Source organism: Argiope bruennichi, chromosome 6 (genome assembly GCF_947563725.1).
Source record: "Argiope bruennichi chromosome 6, qqArgBrue1.1, whole genome shotgun sequence".
Taxonomy (NCBI): Eukaryota; Metazoa; Arthropoda; class Arachnida; order Araneae; family Araneidae; genus Argiope; species Argiope bruennichi.
The window spans coordinates 101664951-101689459 of NC_079156.1; the positions used below are offsets into that span (position 1 = coordinate 101664951).

Below are 24509 nucleotides of genomic sequence, written 5' to 3' on the forward strand. Positions count from 1 at the left end.
ATGACAAGTACATAAATAACAGTAACAATATGATTTGTGTTACTTAGACTGAGTTATGTCTTTTTCGTAAAGCAAAAACTAACTAACTAAATAAATAAATTGTTTCTGGAATCTATGCTAAATTAATTGTTTTATAATAATAGTAAAGAAAACCTAAAAGAAATAAAATTTTCCAATGATGGTCTCTATCGGTTAATTTTTGGATTTAATGATACTTAAAATATTCAGCCAAAAATTTAGAATAAATGACTAAGCAAATCGTTTATAACATCAGCTAAAACATAATATTTCTTTCAGCAATTTTGAATTACTGTCATTAAAATTTGACTTGTGGTTTTAACATAATAACTGGAGATTTGCATCTTTGCTGATGAATTAAAAAAATGCATTTCAAAAATTGAAATAGATTTACAACATAGCTGATTCAGTAAGTTGTATTTTCTAGATCCGCAATACGATGGATGTAGCTATAATGAATTGTCTTTAAAAAGCCACCAATAAATTTTATTGATACCAAGAATTCAACCTTTATTATCGTGAAAATTATATTTACAGTTTCCTTTGATGATCTTTTGGGGCGGCGTATTTGAGCTTCACGTGAAACATTCATTTCTACTATCGATTTAGACGATTACAATTAAGATCGATAGCAACCCGTGGGAGACTTGTATCTTTAGATTCTGACGCCAAAATAACGTAATAAACTTTCATACTGAAATAAAAAAAAGCAATGTCAATATCATGAGAAAAATACTTTACCATTGTAAAATTCTAGTATTGCATAATTCTTTGGAAGAAAACACAGAGCTATGATCAGTTCCAATACAGAATAATAAAACTGACTTCGTAAAACGTAACCTTTTACAATTTCTGAAGGATTCTTTCAGTAATAAAATTTCATAGAGAAATAAACGCCAAGTTAATCGATATTCTACCAGTTTAGGCAGCGTTCTGGAGGGTTACACAATATTTCAATCTATATAAGACAGAAATTCTTCAGAGCAAAAAATGAAATAGTATTTCACGTAAAAAACGTTGAGGAGTTCCAACTTTAATCGTGTATAGCTATTAATCATTTTGCATTTCTCTAGGCCCAGTTCATAATCGTGAAACGTTAGCATTAAAAAATTACAATGACAGTAGAAGTTAATACAAGTTCTGAAATGAAAAATGAAATTAAATGCTATGAAATGCAAATTAGTTGTGACTGCTCGTCGGCAAGAGAGAAAATGCAAAATCCAGTTCTAGACCTAACTATACACAAGAAAGGTAAGTATCAAATATGCATAAGTTTTAAATCAAAATTTAAAAATGAAATTTTTCGGGAGAAATTTCAGATTACTATGTGCACAAAAATATTGGCCATCATTTTGCTTATAATGCTGTTTAATATAAGGTCAGAAATTCAATGTGTCAAATACTAAATTCATCAAACGATTTTAGAATTTCACGTGTATAGCATGTAATTTTTAAATATGACGAGTAATTTATATTTAATTGAAACAGGCCGCCACGCATTTTATATTTGATCATCTCTTTCAGAGTGTGGCTGTCAATTTTTGTTATAATGTTCTTTGGCAAAATCAAACAACTCCATTAATAATTCCAATTTTTTTATGCAGATTTTTAGGCGAATGCACCAAAATCACGTGTTGATAAAAAAAATTGATGAAAAAAATCTTGATTCAGATAATAACAATAGAATTTCATAATGAATACGAAAGAAACGATCCTACTAAAGTACTTGAAAAGATAAATTAGTTTTATCAAATCAATCGCTAGGGATGAAATACATTACCCAGCTCCAAGCTATATTGTGCACAAAAATAGAGATGTTTGATTGTTAATAAAATTGAGATGACATTTTGATCAAACGTTCTTTCAATGTCAGATAACAGGACTGCAGTTTAATAGACAATAGCACTTGATTGGATCAAGATCATTCCGAATTATGTGCTCTTAAATTCAATCATTTAGATATTTTCGTTATAATGCAGTTCAACATAATGAAATCTCCCGTTTGATATTTTAAAAAAATTACTGTCAGAATAAATCTTGATCAGGTGAAGAGCTTGGAAAACAAATGAACTGAAACCACACCAGCAGAATCACACCACAGTGTTTTGTGAACGTTTTTAAAAGTACAGTAGACTCCCGATTATCCGCGGTGCGGATTATCCGCGCCTGCCGCACAATGTTTTTTTTTTTTTTTTTTTTTTTTTACTGATTTTTTCAAAAAGGTGCAGTTTTACAGTTATGCTTTTGTAATTACATAATACATTACAGTATTAAAACAGTACATATGTATTAATTTTTCTGCGTATCCTTGACGCCTCTCGTAAATACAAAGCACTTTTCTGTTTTCATTAACAAAATGCAATTTAGGTTAGTTTTGAGTGATATACTAAAATATTAAGCGTTAGTTAAACATTTCCTGCTGTTTATTTTACATTTTTATTGTACATAAAACGATTTTTCAAAGTTGGAATGACTGTTTTCTTTTTTGCTATACCCGTTGTTAGCTTTTTTCGGATTATCCGCGATTTTTGTTATCCGCGGCAGCCGCGCCACCCAATTTCGCGGATAATCGGGAGTGTACTGTATGTATGAATACAAAATAGGCAAGTATACAGATCTTTTAATACTACATATCAATCTTGTCCTATGTATATAATTTACTTATATTTAGATCTTCCACATTCATGCGTATTTCATGTATAATTCTATCAAGGAAATCTCTTCATTATTTACGTTAATAAGCTTTTAGAAATTCTAAATTCAAGAATGTGTTTCGAATTATTGAATATTTTCCATTACTTGGAGAAATGCAGATTCAGATGATTGCAGATCTTATAACTTTAAATGAGCAATTCTTGTACATACATATATATGAATTTATTTCGTGCATCTCGGGAATGACTTAAACGATTTGGATCAAATTTTATATTTAGATAAGGTTTTGCTTTCTAAGTTTATCTATATAGGCGTCTCTCCTGAAAAAATGCGATTTTACACGCACAAAATTTTATAACCAGTATGTGGCTATTACATGAGCTGCATAAGCGTATCAGAGAAGGAGCAGTGTTTAGAGCTCCCATGCATTTTTCTCATGCTCGATCCCTCGTTATCAATTCAATTAAATTTCGCTTTTAACTTAATAAGAGCCATATGACAATAGTTTTAATTTTGAATGAGTCATTTTATTTTATGATTTTACAAAAATAAAATGACGAGTGAATTCTGTCTTCCAGATACTGATAATAATTGCCATAAAATATTACTGCAAAAATTATCTTCCATTTCGAAATTTAGTTAATTAAATTACATCCAAACTGCAAAAAGAAAAAAAAAGAATTAGTGCTTTTTTGCGGGGGGGGGGAATCAGTTGAGGTATGAGTCAAGACAACAACAAATAATAAATAAAGTTATATTTAGCCTCTAATAACTCTGAAAGCAGTGCTTCCCCAGAAAATATATTACTAAATTCTAGAGATTCTTCATATGCGTGTCTAAACATGTACTTGTATTAATTTGTGTTTGTGACTCAAAGCAATATTTAGCATTAACCAGGTAGCACAATATTATACAATATAATACAATATTGTATAATATTGCTTTCACAATATTATACAATATTGTGTGACACTATATTATATCATTTAATACTCAACAATATTATATAATATTGCGAATATTGTTTAATGTCATACAATATTTTGTGATACTATATTATATCATTTAATACTCAACAATATTATACAACATTGCGAATATTGTTTAATATCATACAATATTGTACAATATATGTGTGCTTCTAGGGTAGCACTGAGAAAAGTTTCGCCTTGTTTCAGAGGGTGGATGTGGAAGTTCATTGCTCCAGTATCGATATTTAGTGACTCTGCTGGAATTCTTTGCTTTCTTCGAAATCAATGCATACAGATTTGCAACCAGTATAAGTGTGGTTGCCATGGTGAACAACACTGCCGTCTATTCACACAAACTGTCTAATGTCAGTGATTCTTGTCCTGCTCCAGCTTTTGGTGAGGAAGGCTATACAGAACCGCAAGTAAGTATACATTTATTATGTTGCATGCCATGAAGACAGAACAACGAAATGAACTGGAAATTTATTAATTTATTATAATTCTATGAAGAGAATTGAATTATGATTTCATTTTTTATATGAAGTTTAGTTCAGTTCGGTTCGTTTATATTAACACCCCAATTTAAAGCAATACTACGGCTATTGTGGGACGTTGCTATAATTTTGAACCACAGTCGGATGGTGAGGCACACACCTGTGTGGGCATTCCAAGATTCCTCGACACACCAGTAGAATGACGTTTGGTCATGACGATTTAAAGTGCACCAGGGCCGCTTTTCCTACTCGTTCTTCGGTGGAATCGGTTCTCGAATGTGAAACACTCGTGTTCCAAGGTCGACACTTTATCACTAGGCCACAGCGTCCCTTCTTGTTGAATGAAAACACGGATATTTGAAAATGTTAGATAAAAATCTAATACGGTCTTCTGTATAAAATATAGGCATCAAATCAAACTGCTCATAAATTTATAAATAAGAATGTTATATTTCTTTTTCTGGCGGAAAGTTCAACTCTAAAAGTATGGTTGGCGCAGTTTGCTTTAAGTGCCAGAATTTCGAAGGCATACAAAAGAATCCAGTGGCATGTTTTAAAATTATAACTTTTCAAGAAAGGGGTACTATTTGCTTATTTAACCATAAAAATATTTCTCGACAAGAAATTAATATAATTTATCAATAGAATCTTTGGGTATATAAATATAAAGCATCCCTGTTAATACAAGATGTTGTATGCAGTACTATGATATTGTTTACTATTCCGAATACTGGAGAATACAATGAAAATATCTTAAAAATTTCGTTGGAGATTTTATGATAATGGATACAAGTCGTTATACGTTGTTATAAACATGTCCATTTATTTTTAGTTTTAATCAAAAGTAAATACGATTCTTTTCTCTTCCCGATTTAAATACCTGGAGCATTATTATTACAAGAAAAACTAATTTTAACCTCACTTAATATCATAAAACTATTTTTAAAATGTGTTTTTTAAGAACATATTGACACCCTCTATATTCTTTCCTAAAAATATATTATTTTTATAGCCTGACGGCGAATTTGTCTGGAGTCCAGCAGAACAAGGTTGGATACTAGGCGCCGGATATCTAGGTTACCTGATTACCCAAATCCCGGGAGGGATACTTGGTGAAATGTATGGAGGAAAAATTGTAGTCATGATGGGTCTTCTGTTGTCTACATTGTGTCATATCATTTCACCCTTTGCTGCTCGAGCTGGAACCTACACGATGATTGCGGTTCAGTTAGCAAGAGGTCTCGGACAGGTATAATTTACGACATTAAACATAGTTCTTGTTTCTTAAATCAGTATATATTGACCAGTATATCTATATATTATCCAGTATATATCAGTATATATAAAAATAATAATAGGACTTTGATCTTACAAATACACTATATGATCAAAATTTTACGGACATTTCGGATTTATGCATTTCTTCAAATTTCCCCAGAAAAGTTGCAGGACGAACTGTCTTTGAATTTCAACCATATAAAATATATTGTTATGAATCTGCGATGCGGCTTTCCAGCATAGTTGGTTCCATGGGAGGTCCCAGAGCTAGGCGACAAACTTGGCGACCATTTGGCGACTTGGCGACGAATTTGGCGACTTTGGCGCCAAAATAGATTATACCCGAAACATCGAGAATTTTCCCTATCCGTCCAGTAGGAACGGAGATACGCCTCGAACGTTCCTGATTGGTTGAGAGGCTTCTAGCCCCGCCTCCTGAGACCTATAAAAGGGAGCACCCGCAGCTGCTGGGCAGTGGTGAATTGGGGTCGTGAACCAGTAGTAGTCGAGAGTACTCGGAAGCGACAGAGAAGAGCGGTCGGAATCGACGGTGAATTGATTGGTCGTGGACCAGTGGTGTCTAAGAGTAGTCGGAATCGACGGTGAATTGATTGGTCGTGGACCAGTGGTGTCTAAGAGTAGTCGGAATCGACAGAAAGAACAGGCCTTCCAGATTTTAGCGGAGCAACGACGGAGTCAAGTGAGTGCGGAATTAAGTTGTGCGCTACGGTCTGCATTAGAGTCTGTTGTGTGCTGTTGTCTGCACGTCTCGGCTGAAGATATATATGTATATAGTTGTCGTCTTTGTGTTGTCCTGTGTGTCTTCGTGTAAATAAACGCCGTGTTTCATTTTCTACTGCCGACTGCTGATTGAGTGTTTTCCTCACCATATAACTCCCACTATCCAAACGAACCCCGGAAATTTCGGAACAATATATTTAAATTCACATTTTACCTTAACGATTTGGGTGCTTTTAACAGACCAATCAGAAATTATTGGAAAAAAAAAGGATTTAGGCTTACTCCATTTTTCAGATGACAAATAATGTAATAGTCAAACTGTGAATTGTCATTTAATTTGCTATGATACAGGAGTCCTGGATTAGGGGTAGTGCCTATTTCTCCTTATCTGGGCATCACGGGTTCGAGTCTTGGTTCGGACATGGTTGATCACTCTTGTGTGATATGTGTGTGAAAGGGTCCCCCTGTGCAAGCGAGTGTGTGAGTGTCATCTTCATATGAGCTAGAAGTCAGACTTTTGTGCTCAGGAGTGTTTACCCTCAGAAGCTACTGCCCCCTCTTTCCGTGGTAACATGGACACGAGATCATTATTATTTACTATGATCAATTTTTATCCAAAAATATATATTTACATTTGGAAAGATATGTCGATTTATTTGAGAAATTAAAATTTAAAGTGACTTTCTAAACATTTGAAAAAATTTTAGTATTTTTTAAATATATTTTTATCTACGCATGCGTAAAATGTAGCATATTTTTCATTTCAAATATATAAAAACCAGATATAGGATAATTTATATAAAAATCGGAAAAGATAAATTTTATCTCAATTGCAGTAAACCTTTCTCCAAGCAAATTCATATTCTTTGAACTTAAATCAACTAATAGATTAGAAATATACTAAACTATGAAAAATTAAAAACGTAATAAACGTGCTTTCATAATTATAGATTACATCCTAAAATAAATTTCAGTAAACTAGGAATGATTAATAATGAACATTTTTATAATATTATTTATTATCATTTAGTTACATTCATTTGATTTTCAAGTTTAGTTTTAGTAACGTCTCGTTGTAAAGCAACACTAGGGCTATTTAGGGATGAACTTCGTAATTTTGAACAGCAATCAGATGACGAGGACGACACATGAGCTGGCAGTCCCCTCTCCACACACACCCTACCACACCACACCAGCGGGAATACGTTTGGCCCTGACGAATTTAACGTGCAACATGCCCCCTTACACGACGGTTCTTCGATGGAAACGGATCTCAAACTTAAAACCCTATGGCCGAGATCTTACCATCAAGACACCGTGGCCCTATTTGATTTTTTAAACTTGTAGCTTGTCTTGCAATATAATTAGAAGTACTTTTGAAAAAAAGATATTTAGAAAAATGCAAAACTCCAAAAGTGTCTGGATATTTTCAACTATGTAATGTATGTATCATTGCATAACAACTGTTATTTTCGGGTTTTCATTCCAATATTAAACCCATATCACTTGATCGAAAAATAAAATCTTGATTAAACTTAAACAGCTTATTTAAAACCAATAAGCTAATGATAAAATATTTCTACATTCAACTAGTTATTATCGAAAAGTTAAAAAAAAAATTGTAAATTTTTATTTACTGCAATACTTTATCGACTTATGAAACAACTTGTTTAAAAAGACTGGGCATTCTACCTGAAATAGCATTATCTAGAGTTGAAACAGCTGCCAGTGATTCATCTGAAAAATTCACAACAATAGCATATTACTTAAAATTATATGAATTTTGTTTAATTTTTTGTAAGATTTAAAGTGCATAATATGGCATGTAAAATTAAAGTAAAATTTTTCGCTAGAATATATTTAAACTTAATTGTAATTTGAAATATTACAAATATGTTTGAAATGCACAATAATTTTACTACTGTAAATGCATATAATGTATACATAAAACAATTTAAAGCAGAATTTGATAATGAATATCATTTGAAATTGAAATAAATATATATCTTTTTGTTTGGAAGCAAGTTTTACAACACATCTATTGATAATTAAAAGATGAAATTGATTTTTGTAAAATATTATCATAAAACTATTGGGAATATTATCTTTAATAGTACACTTTTCAAAACTATAGCCAGCATATAAATGGAAACAGAAAAATATTGAGACAGAGACTCTAAGTCCTCTATATGTGTTATATATAATGTATATTAGCTATTGTATTTGCATTTTCTTAATAAGACAATTGTGAAAGGGATTAAATTGAGTTGTTTCATATTTGGAATGATGCAATTTGTTAAAGGGCCAAAAATTATTAAACAGACATTGGAATATACTATCTGTTCACATGTACGGAATCCTTATGCTCTTTTGCGCATGCGCAAAGCAATATTCATTTCACAAAATGTAAAAGTGAATTGAAAGTTGAAGGAGGAGGTGTTTCTTAAAAATATATTAAACCCCGAAAAAGGTGAGTAGCAACCCCGTAAAACTTGCAAAAATTAGCTAGGTATTTAAACAATAAATATATGTCTCGAATTAAAATAAAAGAATGCAATTAAAGATCTCAAATAACGAAAAAAGTCTTATTATTACATCCGATTCGTTACAGATTTTTCTTCTGAGTCGTAAAATATTCTAAATGTGATTGTCTCAAGTTCCTGAAATGGATATTATACTAAAACAGGCGGAAAGCAAATTGTATATGTTTTTATGTATTATATACTGAATTAAGACAGTGTTTATTATTTCATTCCTAAATAAGAATATAATTGCTTTCATATAGTAGCTAGAAATAAATATTTATTATTTTCAGATAACAGTTTACGACAGTGTAAATAACAGTTTAAAAGACATTTGAATAACAATCCATAAATTTCAGTTCAAGAAGTCATAAAATATACCTTTTCTTATAGGCCTGAAAAGGCATTTGCAATGATATTAATTTTATGAGGATTAATCTAATTATTTCATGTTCGACCTTTTCCTTTTAGTATTAGTTAATTATTTTTATGAAAAGAATAGAAGTTAAATATTTTTTTTATAATTTTATCGAAACTAATAGAAGTTAATCAAATTATCATATATATCAATGTCATTTTTTTCAATATAATAAAGGTTGTAATAATAAAATATTCGTATTCGTAAAATGGCATTCATGCAGCTTCCTTTCAAGAAATTATGCATAAAAATTTTATTATCAAAAACATGATTTACTTCAGAAAAAATATTCGGTTTTCCCTTCCTGGATCAATATTTTGAGTCATTGCAGATTTATTTTTAAATAACGATTAAAAAAGAGATAATGAAAAACGAAAACACCAATGCAAAAAATCAAAAACAAGCTTTTAGTAAGACTTTCAGTAGAATAATTTTACGAAAAACAACACTTTTTAAACTTCTAACGATATCATAAGATATTTCTAATAGCATAATTTACAATCAATGCAACTCTATACACTAGTGTAAATTTTGAATAATTCCATATAATTTTAAGGATAAAGATTCATAAATTCGTATAGAAGTTAATTTGATAATAATAACAATTCTATGCATTTTTTTTAATTCCAGGGTTTGATACCTGCTGCTCATTGCGTAATTGCTGCCAACTGGTTTCCGAGCACAGAGAGAGGGGTACTCAACCCTATATCCATGGCTGGCTATTCAATGGGGGCTTTAGCTGGTGGCGTTACATCTGGTGCACTGTGTTCCTTATCATTTCTTGGTGGATGGCCTCTTTGCTATTATGTCGATGGTAAGAAAATAAACTCTCAATATTATAAACTAGATGGATTGATATTTAGTATAAAATACTAATAGAAATAGATTTATATAATTTCAAAGCAGCAATGCTTCGAATTTTTAAATCCCGTAAGACATCCTGGTTGTGTAGAAGAATTGTTCTGAATATAAATGACATCATATCTTTCCCCTTATAAATAACATCAGTATATGTAAACATCATAATTCTAAATCTCTTTAGGTTTCTTGTGAATTTCAATAGCTAACGCCATAAAATTGTATATTCAAAAGATAAATTTACACCACTATTCCTTACAGAGAATGAAATTTCTGAAGTGTAATACTGACAAAACTTTGCACTGAGATTATACTAAGAAATCTTTTTGTTGTTGTTGTTGTTGTTGTTTTGGTTCGTAAGTCATTCTTTTTTGGAAGAATTTTATGTGAAGATAGTAAAGTGATATCAAAGATAATAAAAATCTCGAATCAAATAAAAATGCCGAGGATTACGAACTTAGAAAAACAAAAGGAAATATGGCATCCCTTTTACATTGATGGGATTTCGGAAATATCAGAAAATTGGATGAAATATTATTTGTTTGTTTTTTTCCTTGATGAAAATTAAAAAGCTGACTTTACTTTAACGGTACTGAAAAAAATTACATTTAAAAATATATAAGTATTAATTATTCGAGTCATATTTTAAAATATTTGTTCTTTTTTGAAGTATCGACAAATATTAATTTTTTTCCCTTATAAGCAATTGAGATCTCACCTGTTAATTTTTAATATTCCTCTACATACAAAAAAAAAATATTGTAATTACCAAAAAAAAAAAAAAAAAAAATTCAGATTTGGAATTTTAATAGATGTCCGCGTTTTAAAACTTTTCGAGCCCGAAAAATACATTTTGAGAATTATATCTGTCTTGTCCTTTGAAGAATAAGTAGTTAAAGCATGCAATAGACTACAAAGATAACATTTAGTATGCGAAATGTTATTATCCATTACCGCTGATTAAATCCATTATTAAAATTATCCATGATTATGAAATTTAAGATGAAACTCCTATCCCGAAAGTCTGTCTTTGTATATCAAATAAGGATTTTGATATTTAAACCGAAGTCAGTGAAAAATTTGATTTTTTTTTCTAATAATCTATATGCTTAAAATAATAAAGAAAGCCAAAGAACCAGTTGCTCAGTCCAAACCACTTGTCCAGTTTTATTAATATATGCTTCATAAAGAAGCTCGTGAAAACTAGATATGTTATCCAGTATAACCTATTCCTCTTCTTTTCCATGTTAGGGATAAAGCGATAAAACACCACATCACTGTATATTTATGGAAGAAATCACGACAGAATTCCCTGCCAGAACCATTGAATTTATTTCGATAAATTTATTTCATATGAAAGATCATAACTTTTAAATATGTCATCTATGGTTGCCTTCTCTATATCTTATATCTTTTTGACAGAAATCAATTTACAAATACTAAAGTTGATTAAAAATTCAAAGTATAGACTTTAAGAGGAATAAATGACAGAAGGGGAAGCATTCATATTGAAATATGTGGATTAAGAAATTTACTATGATTTGTTAACTCATAGTAATAGCAAATTAAACAAATAATTGTAAACAAATATATAAATAAACAATATATTTCGCAACAAATTTACTATAATTGTAAACAAATATATAAATAAACAATACATTTCGTAACAAATTTGATATAATTTGTTAATTTTTACAATGATATCCCTATTTTATATTAAGATATTCTATATATAAACAGAATTAATAAAGTAGCCATATCTTAAATCACTTCTAATTATGTCACGTGTTAAAGAAATATAGCATGGTATATATGTAATGATATTTTTAAATCTACTTTAGATATTAATTCCTAATTTTTATCTTAATTTAGCACATTTTTACTTTATGTTAAAATGTTCTCTTATTCCTGATCCAATTCACACTTTTTTGTTTAATTCATTCTGCATGTGATTTGTAAAACAGGAAATTCAGCAGGTTTTCACACTCCAAATGAAAGAATAAAAATCGTTACTGTTTGCAACATTCTTGTAAAGATACCGAAATTTCCTTATCCTAAATCTTCACGTGTCAAAGGAATCCCTATCAAAATCTCATTGTAAAAACCATTAAAGGGAAAATTCCTTGCCTTTTGCTTTTTTGGACTTGTATCGGGATTAAAACGGACGTCAGGTTTTATCATCGCTTCTTGTACATATAATTTTATATGCATTGGAAGAAATTTCTGATAGCCTGTAAAAGCATTTCATCATTTCCCCTTAGTGTATTAGAGTCTCTTGAATCATTTCATCCTCAGTTTCATAATCATCCCCTGGTTTCAAATATTTTGGATATTTTAAATAAACTAGCATCTCGAGATTTTAAAGTTTTATTATGCTAGGTACCATACCATGTTCGGATTGTGGGCAACGAGAGAGCAGACATTGCTGCCAAATAGGCGACTGCCAAAAAGAATACTACTATACCTTTGACAAACTTGAAAAAGCACATAAAATATTTCTTTTAAAGAAATGGCAAAGAGAGTGGGATATTGAAAGCGAAAATAAGCTTCATGGAGTTAAACCTACTATCGAACTTTGGCCTTCTCAAATGTACAAAAATGTAGATACAGTTCTCACTAGATTATGAATGGGTCATACTCGATATACTAATCGTCATCTGCTGCTAGGAGAACAAGCTCCAATGTGTTCTCGGTGCAACTTCACTATGTCCGTCCAACATATACTTTCTGGATGCCCAAATTTTTATACACAGCGTTTACACTTTTTAAAATCTAATAATATATTTTTATCTACGTTACTTGGAAAAACTCCACAGGATAACCTCTTTCTCTTTTTGAAATCAATTGGTTTTTATTCACATATGTAGGCTATTGTCCTTTCTATTTTGAAGGTTATCTACTATTTTTTATTCCACATTGTTTCCTATACCAAGGAATTTCGAAATTTTAACTTGAAAGAATTTTACTGGTGCAGCATGGCCAAATCTATGGCCCTTGTGCCAAAAAACCAAATCAAACTCTTGTAAATAATATGTCTCGCTGATTAAAAAAATCGAGTTTTAAAATTTATATATATATATACTAAAGTATTAGAATCAAGTTAATAGGAAAAACAAAAATCAAATAAAAATTAAACCAAAAAAATTATTAAAAAAAATTAAAAAAGAATCCGGCCTGAAGACTTTTTCAAGGGTCACCCTCAGGCAGGGATTCAAATAAAGGGATTTTTTCTGTGAGGACATACAGACATAAGTCTAATAATGATTCCTCGTGACCCGAAAATCCCCTGAAATTATGCTCAAGAGATATACCATTTTAACAGAAAGGAAATACAAAATAACAAATTAGAAAAAAATAACCACAAAGTAAAAATACAATAAAAACAATAACAATAAAAACAAAAACAGCATTAAAATTAAAATTAAAAACGAAAAGGCCAGAACATACCATCCAACAGTGAAGGAAACTTTAAACAATCGTTTGTGATTTCCTGTTTTAAAAAAAGTTAACGGTAAATTATGTAAACAGAGGTAGGCACCCAGCGCCATCTATTGAGTGATCCAATATGCAAGTAAAGTTCTATTTTAATTTAAGCCAAAAGATTAATCCCAAACCATACCTTGTTTAATTAAAAAATTGACATTACAGTAATTTCTAGGAAAATAATTTTTAATTAAATTTTTAAGGAGGATATTTGATGCTTCAATATAAGAAATTTTATTATTGCAAACCCTTTTGATCCTGTTAACTTGTGAGAAAATTAGATTTTTGAAAATTTTAGAGTTTAGATTGGAATGGTAGTTACATAGTTTTGTTATTTTAAAGTTGAAATCATCCCTTTTATCGTATATACCAACTATTGTTTTATCATTAGCAATTTCGATTTTTAAATCCAGAAAGGTAGCCTCAAGTTGATTTTTATTTGTATCTTTTAGAATTAAATCTTTTGGATAGCAATTAGTAATAATATTAGTATTGTCGAAATTAATCAAAAGTAGGTCATCAATATATCTCCACCCGTTTATTAAATTATATTTAATTATTTTTTTCTCATAGTAATGCAGGAAAATATTAGCTAAAGCACTTGAGAAAGCTGTCCCCATTGGAATGCCCTTGACTTGTTTATAAAAATTAATACCATTAAACACGTAATTTTCAGTAATATTAAAATTACATAACTCAAGCCAGTTATTTTGATGACCTACTTTTGATTAACTTCGACAATACTAATATCATTACTAATTGCTATCCAAAAGATTTAATTCTAAAAGATACAAATAAAAATCAACTTGAGGCTACCTTTCTGGATTTAAAAATCGAAATTGCTAATGATAAAAAAATAGTTGGTATATACGATAAAAGGGATGATTTCAACTTTAAAATAACAAAACTATGTAACTACCATTCCAATCTAAACTCTAAAATTTTCAAAAATCTAATTTTCTCACAAGTTAACAGGATCAAAAGGGTTTGCAATAATAAAATTTCTTATATTGAAGCATCAAATATCCTCCTTAAAAATTTAATTAAAAATTATTTTCCTAGAAATTACTGTAATGTCAATTTTTTAATTAAACAAGGTATGGTTTGGGATTAATCTTTTGGCTTAAATTAAAATAGAACTTTACTTGCATATTGGATCACTCAATAGATGGCGCTGGGTGCCTACCTCTGTTTACATAATTTACCGTTAACTTTTTTTAAAACAGGAAATCACAAACGATTGTTTAAAGTTTCCTTCACTGTTGGATGGTATGTTCTGGCCTTTTCGTTTTTAATTTTAATTTTAATTTTAATGCTGTTTTTGTTTTTATTGTTATTGTTTTTATTGTATTTTTACTTTGTGGTTATTTTTTTCTAATTTGTTATTTTGTATTTCCTTTCTGTTAAAATGGTATATCTCTTGAGCATAATTTCAGGGGATTTTCGGGTCACGAGGAATCATTATTAGACTTATGTCTGTATGTCCTCACAGAAAAAATCCCTTTATTTGAATCCCTGCCTGAAGGTGACCCTTGAAAAAGTCTTCAGGCCGGATTCTTTTTTAATTTTTTTTAATAATTTTTTTGGTTTAATTTTTATTTGATTTTTGTTTTTCCTATTAACTTGATTCTAATACTTTAGTATCAATTCATCTGTGTTTTAGAAGTAGCTGCAATTGCGCTCTCTAAATACTATGAAGTTCCTTTTTGGTTTTAGTTTAAATAGGTAATAAATTTTAGTTGCGATTTCGAAACTGTTTTGTTTCGTTTTCATTTTAGTTTCGTTTTCAAACTTTTTCTTACTTTAGATTGGTTACTTATATATATATATATATATATATATGTATATATATATATATATATATATATATATATATGTATATATATATATATATATATATATATATATATATATATATATATATATATATATATATATATATATATATATATATATATATATATATATATATATATATATATAGTGATCACCTATCTTCCAAACCACAAATTCACCATATTTGCTAGAGACGAAAAATTATGATGTTCTTTCAGTAATCAAAGAAATAAAAATGTTATCGTCTGAATTCTGAATATTTTATTTCATTGAATCCCAATCAAATATATGTCTTACCATTTAAGAACGATATTTATTTTCATATATTTTTGTATGAATGAGTTTTGCTATAAATTCAACTAGAATAATAAATAACTCGAATCTATTTATTACTCTAGTCGAATTTACTCTAGTTATTTATTACTCTAGTCGAATTTAAATTCATAAAAATATATATTATATTTTTTTTTTAATTAATGAACAATTATCACTATTTTGTATATTCCAAATTAATCAAGTAATAATATTATTAATACTAGGGATTTTTGGAATAGTGTTATGCATCTGCTATCAAATCCTCTTATATGAAACACCGAAAAGTCATCCAAGAATCAAAGAATCAGAGCTAAATTACATACTGCAAAATCAAGAAATGGATTTAACTGGAAAGGTATGAAAATTAAATTCTTCCTTCAAATATCACTAAGTGAAAATAATGATCTTTATTTCACTTTCTCTTTTGTGTTGATAGTATTAAATTTATTTCATTGTATTGTTTCGATTAGAAAATATATTTGTGATTCCTAAGACTTTGTTATAACTCCATCTTAATTGAGCAAAATATTTTATTAGTGAAATGACACTGGAGAAAAAAATTATAATTCGAAAAGGGAACTAAAATATCCAACTTTTGTTTCACGAATACAGTATCAAGATATGTAAATCTTAATCAACCCAAAATAGTGGTTCCATAACTGTCTCTATAAGTATCATTATCTAGAACATTTTAAAGCCTTTATACGAAATGCTTTTACTAACATATTAAATAACTGTTCCAAATAATGACATCTTTACTCTGTTGTTTCTTTTTGAATATTACAAATATATTCTTTTGAACTGAAATAATTTTTATGGTATTATTTATTCAACTAAAAAATACTTACTTAATATTTAAGTAATAAAACATTTAAAAGAACACACATTTTTTATGTTAACTTCTGGCTAATAACAAGATTTTAAAGCGAAAATGTTTAGAGTAACAAAAATATTTCATTTATCACAATAACTAGGATGATAAATATTTCAATTTGGAAATAATTGTGAATAAGAGAGGAAAAATATCTAAAATTTGTAAACATTAAGGACATTTTTTTTTTCAGTATCGATTTCTTAAAAATACTTGAGAATTTCAATAAGTACTCTATGGAGAAACATGCCATTATTCAGAAATATCTATAATTTTTTTCAGTAATGATTTCTCTTTGAAATTCTTTAAACAGTTCGATAAATAATTCTAAAAGCTCGCAAATATAATTCAGACGGTCTTATTAACATATACACCAAGCAATTACTTATTGCAAATTCCTAATTGGTCTGATACATATTCACCGCAGAATACCCATACTATCATTTGAGAATGTGTTCCAATCAGTTTTCTTTCAATATAACAACCCTACTGATTCTTTATTCATTATTCCCTACTAATTACTTACATAAATAATCCAGTGAGTATCCAAAGAAAGAATCCAATACTATGATTCGGATACTTATATTCGTCTTCCATTCTTTACTTACTTATCCAGTTTCTTGTTGAAAACTCTTTGAACGATTCATTATATAATTCTAAAATTACTAATTACTTACATAAATAATTTAGTGCGTATCCAAAGAAAGAATCCAATACTATGATTCGGATACTTATATTCGTCTTTCATTCATTACTATCAAGTTTCTTGTTGAAAACTCTTTGAACGATTCATTATATAATTCTAAAAGTTACAAATTACTTACATAAATAATCCAGTGAGTATCCAAAGAAAGGCGCATACTACAATTCGGACACCTATATTTATCTTTCATTCATTACTTACTTATCAAGTTTCTTGTTGAAAACTCTTTGACGGTTCAATATATAATTCTAAAAGTTTCAAATATAATTTATGTAATTTAATTAATATAACCTCTGATACTGATTACTTATTGCAAATTACTATATGTTACAGAACGTATCTTTTGATTAGCCCATATTATCATTTGGAGACTTTTTCCAATAAGTTTTCTTTCAGTATAGCAAATCAGTTATTCCCTACTGATTACTTTCAAAAATAATCCAATGAGTATCCAAAGACAGTATATGCCATTATTCGGATACTTATATTTATAATAAATATCCTATCATACGAATACTTACATTCACCTTTCTTTCATTTCTTACTTATTAATTCAAATTCACTGAATAACTCTGTTTCAAAGACAGAATTTACTGTTACTTGGGCATTTTTACACACTTCTTTCGGTTATGATTGCATATTATGATTCCCTTAATGTTCTAATATGATACGGAGTGCCAGTGCAATGATATGGGAACTCTAGGATTTTCAAGTTAACACTTAAAATGACATTTCTTTTAAAGTCATGATATATTAAAATATTTTTAGGTTTGAGAACTAGCTTAGAAAAAGTGATTCATTTAGATTTTCAAATAAATTTATTTTTATTAATTAATTAATTTAGTAAATTAATAATTAGATAACAAATAAAGACACACCATTTGTGTAAGATAAAGAATTGAATCATCTAAATTTCTGTCTTGTTGAAAAATGTGTTAGATCTCATGCCAATCTTCATAACTTTATACAACGATAAACTTTGTTGGGAAGCATACTTCCCATGGTCATAGAAATTGTTAAAAGAAAAAGAAAATACTTTTATGGCATGTTTTTCTATATTTCGCTCTTATTTCTCTGCTTTTAGAGACCTCCAACACCTTGGAAAAAGATCTTCACATCCGTCCCATTCCATGCGATGACGTTCGCAACATTTGCTACATTCTGGGCAGGATCTCACTTCTTGTCCGTCCATCCGATCTTCCTCGCAACCATTTTGCATTTTCCCATCGAAGAAGTAAGCGTTCAGACCGGAAAGAAATGCAAAATAAAGTATTCAAGAGATGAATTGTAAACTAAATTCTTATTTCTTTCCAGCTGGAAAATTGAAAATTTTGCAATTTGCACAGATTTGTTGAGTAAGTTGAGTTCATTATCAAAGCAGGAATTTCGTTGTGATCTCGAAATTTCCGGTTTTAAAATGGGCAATTTTTTTTCTGATTTTTTAAATGATTTTTTCTTAATTTTTTGCTAGTAAATTTGTTCGTATTTTGAATATGAAATGGCAGATCAATTAAATTCCTGTAACCAAACTTAGGACCTCAATTTAATGATTTTTAAGCAGTTTTCGCAATTTTATACTTTTTATATTCTATTCTAGTTTTTATTCTTATTTTTGTTTAATTCATTCTAAAATTTTAAATGCTATTTATATGCTATTTTATTTTATGGTAAAAGCCTATTTTTAAAATAGATTTAAATATTAACATCTAACTGAAGTAAACCTAATGATTTAGAGATTATAATGAAAAACCTATTAAATTCAATATTTTAAAATTAGATAACATTTTTAAGTTCATTCTTTATGTTAAGTATTTTTAAAAGTTATTTTATTCATGAAAACAAAATAATTAGTAATTAAAGCTTAAGTAATCTCAGATATGAGCAATGTTCAAATTTATTTATTAATATATTTGCAATTTTAAGATCTATCTTAATAATTATTCATTGCCAGATTGGATATTTTTTTCGAAAATTGCACGATTTAAAATATAGAGAACATAATTTTACAGCAAAAAACGAAGTCAAACTCTTTGAGACTCAATGTCGAAACAATGTCTGTTGTGTTGAACAGCTGCGTTTATAAAACTCAGTCGTTCGTGAAGTTGCGTTGTCTGTTTGAATAAATTGTGACAGTTAAAATAATATGGAAGTTTTTTTATTTAGATAAAAAGTTTGCAAAACAAGCTGTTAAAACTCAAAACAAATGGAATGTTTTCTGTTTGAAAGACATTTACAAAAAAAAAATCACTTTAAGTGATATTTTGATTATTGCATCAAAACTAACGTGATTTATTACGCTTTCTATTATTCTTTCAAAGTCTGGTGATTTTTTAAATATGAGACGTCTAAATGTCATCTTACATTCAAACAACTGTAAATTAGAAAGAACACCAAACGAAAAAATAAATGAAAGATGTTAAATCAAAGTCAGTTAGAAATATAATTTATTACTTTGATATTAATCCTGAAAAAAGGCTTAACTGAACGAAAATTAGTTACTCTATCGCAAATATAATCCTGTTCTTTTGATAGTCAAAAAATGTTTGGACGATATTTTTTATTATATATCTATAAAATGTTGTATTACAAAAGATACGGCAAACAAGCAAGTCATTTCAAATAATTTGTACCATTAGAATATTATTAGAAAAAACATTCGAACAAAAGACGCATATATTATATCAGGGACATTCCTCACAAAATGTCAAAGAGCTTTTAATGTAAGTGTTTTGTTTTTCCTTATTCCTAAAATTTTGAACATTTTTAAAGTTTCCTATAATTCCATAGACATGTCATAAATAAAGGGAAAATCGAAGATGTTGCAGTTTCAAATGCAGAAAATTCAATTCTATTTCCTTTTACGTATTCATACACTATATGTTAAATCTTTTTATTGTTTTCCGTTTCAGAACGGAATCATAAGTTCCGTGCCATTTTTGTTTGACACCCTGCTCATTTGCATTGGGAGCTGGATATCTAAATGGTTGAACAAATGCAACTACGTAGGAGTGGACAAAGTTCGCAAGGGATTCAACTTTTTGTGTAAATATCCTCTTATTTCCTACAATATTCATGTTAAAAATTGCTCATGATTATGATTGGACATGAAATGTCGTGTTAATTCAATGTCAATTTTATATATACAATACATTGACTTACAGAAGATGTTTCGGTTTCGAAAATCATAGACAAACTTGAAGGGTAGGTTAAGCTTACATAAACAAATAACAGGAAATGGAGTTTTCAAACATAATCATTACATGGAACATATTTGCAATAGCACAACAATCTAACTTGTGAGTAAAAATCCATACGGCAGCTACGATGATGATAAAATAAAAAAACATAGTTTCAAAGGCAATCGTTTGGAATACTTACGGAAATGTTCGAAAGATTTGCTGTTTGAAAGCATATACAATTTTCAACTGAAATTTAGGCATTTAACTGAACTATTTTGTGCATTATATGTCTGTATATCATTGCACGCATTGTCTGGTATAATCCCTTTTATTTACTTAACTCACTGACCATTTAAAAACTTTTTTTTGTCTAATGTTTTATTTAAAAAACATCTGATTTTTCTGTCTTGCCCAAGAAATTTGTTTCATTAGAGTCAACATATTTCCTTATTCGAGCGATTCAAAGAATTGAGATTACATGTCATGATAATGTAACAAAGTATGATAACAAAACACTGAAAAATATTTAAAGCTAAATCTTTCTCACTTAACTAAAATAGTATTTATTAATGGCCAGATGATGAATTCAAAAATAAATTTACAGAACAATATTAAATAAATTTGGAAAAAATAAACATTTTTTTTAAATAAATATTCATTAATTCATTGAAAACATACATTCATTTACTAAGAAATAGATTTTATTTTTCATTTTAATTATTTTCTATTTTTAAATCCTTAAATTAAAATTCCTTATTATTATTTATGGAATCTGAAACTAATTTTATGTTAAACGTGCGGCACAACATATGCAATTATATTATTCGTATGTAAAAAAATACAAAAATATTGTATTTTTATCTGGTAAATACGATGCCAAAACTCTAGTCCCTCAGAATTTCAAAGAAAATTGAATAACACATTTTCATTTTCATAAATATATAACAAATAAAGTAAAAATGTGTAAAAAATGAAATAATTTGCACTATTTTATAACATTGTGAAAATATACAGAATGATTGTTAAAGTCTTTTTAAGTCCTTTAAAGTCAAAAATGGTATCTCGTATAGTCAGGAAAGAAACATGCATATATATAGTAAAGAGATTATGCTGAATGTATTAATAAGTTACAGAACCTTTAACGGCCAAATAAAAAATTACAAAAATAGCAATTAGTTATAATAATAGAGTGGCTAAAAGTTTCAACCGAAAACTGCATTATACCCTTATAAAAATATAGGAGAAAGTTTCATAAAGTTATGTGTAAAATTGGCAGAGATATTTGCGATTAAAATTATGAACTTTCCATGATTTGAAACTGGATTCGTTCTAATATTAAAAAAAATATCGCCAGTATCCAGCCCATCGATTACATTTTTCCGATTTTTTTTGTATTATTTATTAAACTGTTTTTGTTACTATTTATTAAATTATTTTTGTAAATATCTTTTTCTGCTTATACTTCACTCCCCTGTTGTTTAACTCTGAAAAACTGTACAATGATACCGGAGAATATATTTTCAATATAAGAGGAACTCTTTTTCAAGTCAGAGAAATTTAATAATTTTTATTGCATGCATTTCAACTCATTTTACAGATAGCTTCATGAAATTTTTTCCTCTATTTTTATCATGGTGAAGTGTACGTTTTTCTAATTGTACATTTGAATCGATCTCCTTTAATTTTTGAGAAGTTTTTTTTTGTAACTTCCATATTTCGCTGTTAGAGGAACTGTAATCAGTCCAAACAAATTCAGTATAACTGGCATACGTTATTTCTCAAGTTAAACAAGACCTCGGTTTGAATTTAATTAATTTATAACGACTTTATCAGTTAGGATGTATAGTAAATTCATTCAAAAATTATTATATATTATCATTTTTTCACTTCTAAAATTAGGGTTAACACTTCTTCTTTTATTCACCTTTAGATTGTATGGGATATTCTTTGTGCGTTTTAGGAGTATATTATGTTGGTTGTGATAAAACAGCGAGCACAATAATGGGATTTCTTGCAATGAGCTTTTTTGGGTTTTCCTATAACGGTTGTTTGACAGTGCCAAATGATATGTCACCTACTTACGCAGGTATGTATACATTTATTATTTTTTTTTACTTTAACATTCTTAATACTGAAAAACCCCAAACGGACGTTCAAACAAAACACAGAAATCGCCTAAATATTTTCGAAAAATCTCCTTTCGTTATGTATCAATAACTGTTTACTTGGGGTGTATACTTCATTCATAATAGTAAGCTCTTCAAAAAAGTTTTCTTAAATTCTCAGAGGAAGTTCAAACCTACAATCTCCATTCTATTCAAAATTGATTCAGGGCACTTTCATGAGTAACAATGAAAAAAATTATAATATTGTTGTACAGTACACTCCCGATTATCCGCGGAATTGGGTGGCGCGGCCTCCGCGGATAACAAAAATCGCGGATAATCCGAAAAAAGCTAAAAACGGGTATAGCAAAAGAGAAAACAGTCATCCCAACTTTGAAAAATCGTTTTATGTACAATAAAACGTAAAATAAACAGCAGGAAATGTTTAAATAACTTAATTAAATATTAGTATATCACTCAAAACTAACCTAAAATGCATTTTGTTAATGAAAACAGAAAAGTGCTTTGTACTCACGAGAGGCGTCAAGGATGCACAGAAAAACCAATACATATGTAGTGTTTTAATACTGTAATGTATTATGTAATTGCAAAAGCATAACTGTAAAACTGCACCTTTTTGAAGAAATCAGTAAAAAAAAAAAAAAAAAAAAAAAAACTTTGTGCGGCAGGCGCGGATAATCGGGAGTCTACTGTAATTCAATCAAATAAAGCCATTATGAACACATGAGTACATTTGGAAATGGAAGATAAGAAATATATAATTTTCTGTTGGTGAAATATAATATTAAATGAGCATTTCATACGATTTTACAACCAATCCTACATGCACTAAACGATAGATCTTTTAAAGTGTGATATTTTCAAGGGAATAAATAAAAATAAACTGTTGAAAACATAACAGCAATTCGTCAAAATAAACATGGCCAGTATTTCCAAAGAAAAAATAAAATGGATACAAAACTCTGACAATATGATAAATAGCAATTCTTTTACAATGCCAAATTTAAATTTGATTGTTGCAATATGAATCTTTTATAAGGCAATTGTATTTTTCTTTTTAAAAAATGAGTTCTAAAACTTATTTCCAAATATCCATCATGAGCAAAGGTATTTTTAGCTGACGGCATGCAGAACCAACACCGTTTACAATTAACATATGCTTTTTCAGCTGTCTGCATGAAAAATTCATTTGATTTGTTTCACAATATTAGCAATCGGCGAGACATCGTCACTAGACGCATATAAGATTTCTTTAAAAGAATTCAGAATTTTAAATCCTTTATGTATACACTGGCCTGAAACATACGCATTTTTAACTAATTACATCTACAGTCGCCAATTTTAGAGCAAATACTAATGTTTCTTTATTATTAACACATAATTTATGCAATGTTGACTGTCTGAAACGTTCGTCACATAATCACTTTTAAATTAGTACCCGAAAAATCAAGCTAGGCTTAGCAAGTTTTTTTTCTTTTTGTAAATTTGTTTGGAGAAATTATTTAAATACGAATCGTATTTTGATTACACATGAATATTTTTTCAATCTTACCTACATATGAATTGGTCATTTAAATAAAGAAATCACGAATACATTTAGTTTGACATGTTATTCGAAACAATCTGCTTTATTACAGTATTCATTTTACAGTGTGCCTATAAATACTAATATTTTTTTTTAATTTACACTCAGATTTACCTTGGTGAAATCGGATCTTAACATAATGCAAGTACCACAAAAATTTACTAGATGGCGCTATATGCCATTATCAGCATGACAGCAGATAGAAAAGGTTCTAATAGTCAGTTATAAAAAAAATTATTTGTTTGTTTGTGTGTGGGTAAAATCGCCTTTTTTTATGAAAGACACCTATATAGATAAACTTAAAAAGTAAAACCTTACCTAAATATAACATTTGATCCAAATCTTTAGAGCCGTTTCTGAGATATGCAAAATAAATTTATATGTGTATAAGAATTGCTTTTTTAATGTTTAAAAATTAGGAAGTGACAAAGTGTTCTTCATTTGGACACATATAGG

At 28.8% G+C, this 24509-nt stretch overlaps 1 protein-coding gene across 2 annotated transcripts in view; it reads left to right on the top strand.

Moving 5' to 3' along the window:
• Positions 1–1099: 1099 nt before the first annotated feature.
• The window catches only part of LOC129972376 (putative inorganic phosphate cotransporter), a 28067-nt gene continuing 4657 nt past the window's right edge, over positions 1100–24509 (top strand). The window contains exons 1-8 of one of the 2 annotated variants that reach the window (XM_056086499.1): positions 1100–1269; positions 3852–4066; positions 5151–5387; positions 9728–9911; positions 15814–15944; positions 18248–18397; positions 20073–20205; positions 22273–22428. In XM_056086499.1, coding sequence (XP_055942474.1) covers positions 1134–1269; positions 3852–4066; positions 5151–5387; positions 9728–9911; positions 15814–15944; positions 18248–18397; positions 20073–20205; positions 22273–22428 — 1342 coding nt within the window. In that variant the 5' untranslated portion in view covers positions 1100–1133. Of the gene's footprint in view, positions 1270–3851; positions 4067–5150; positions 5388–9727; positions 9912–15813; positions 15945–18247; positions 18398–18477; positions 18663–20072; positions 20206–22272; positions 22429–24509 lie in introns of those variants that run through there. The other variant, XM_056086500.1, reaches the window with a different exon arrangement.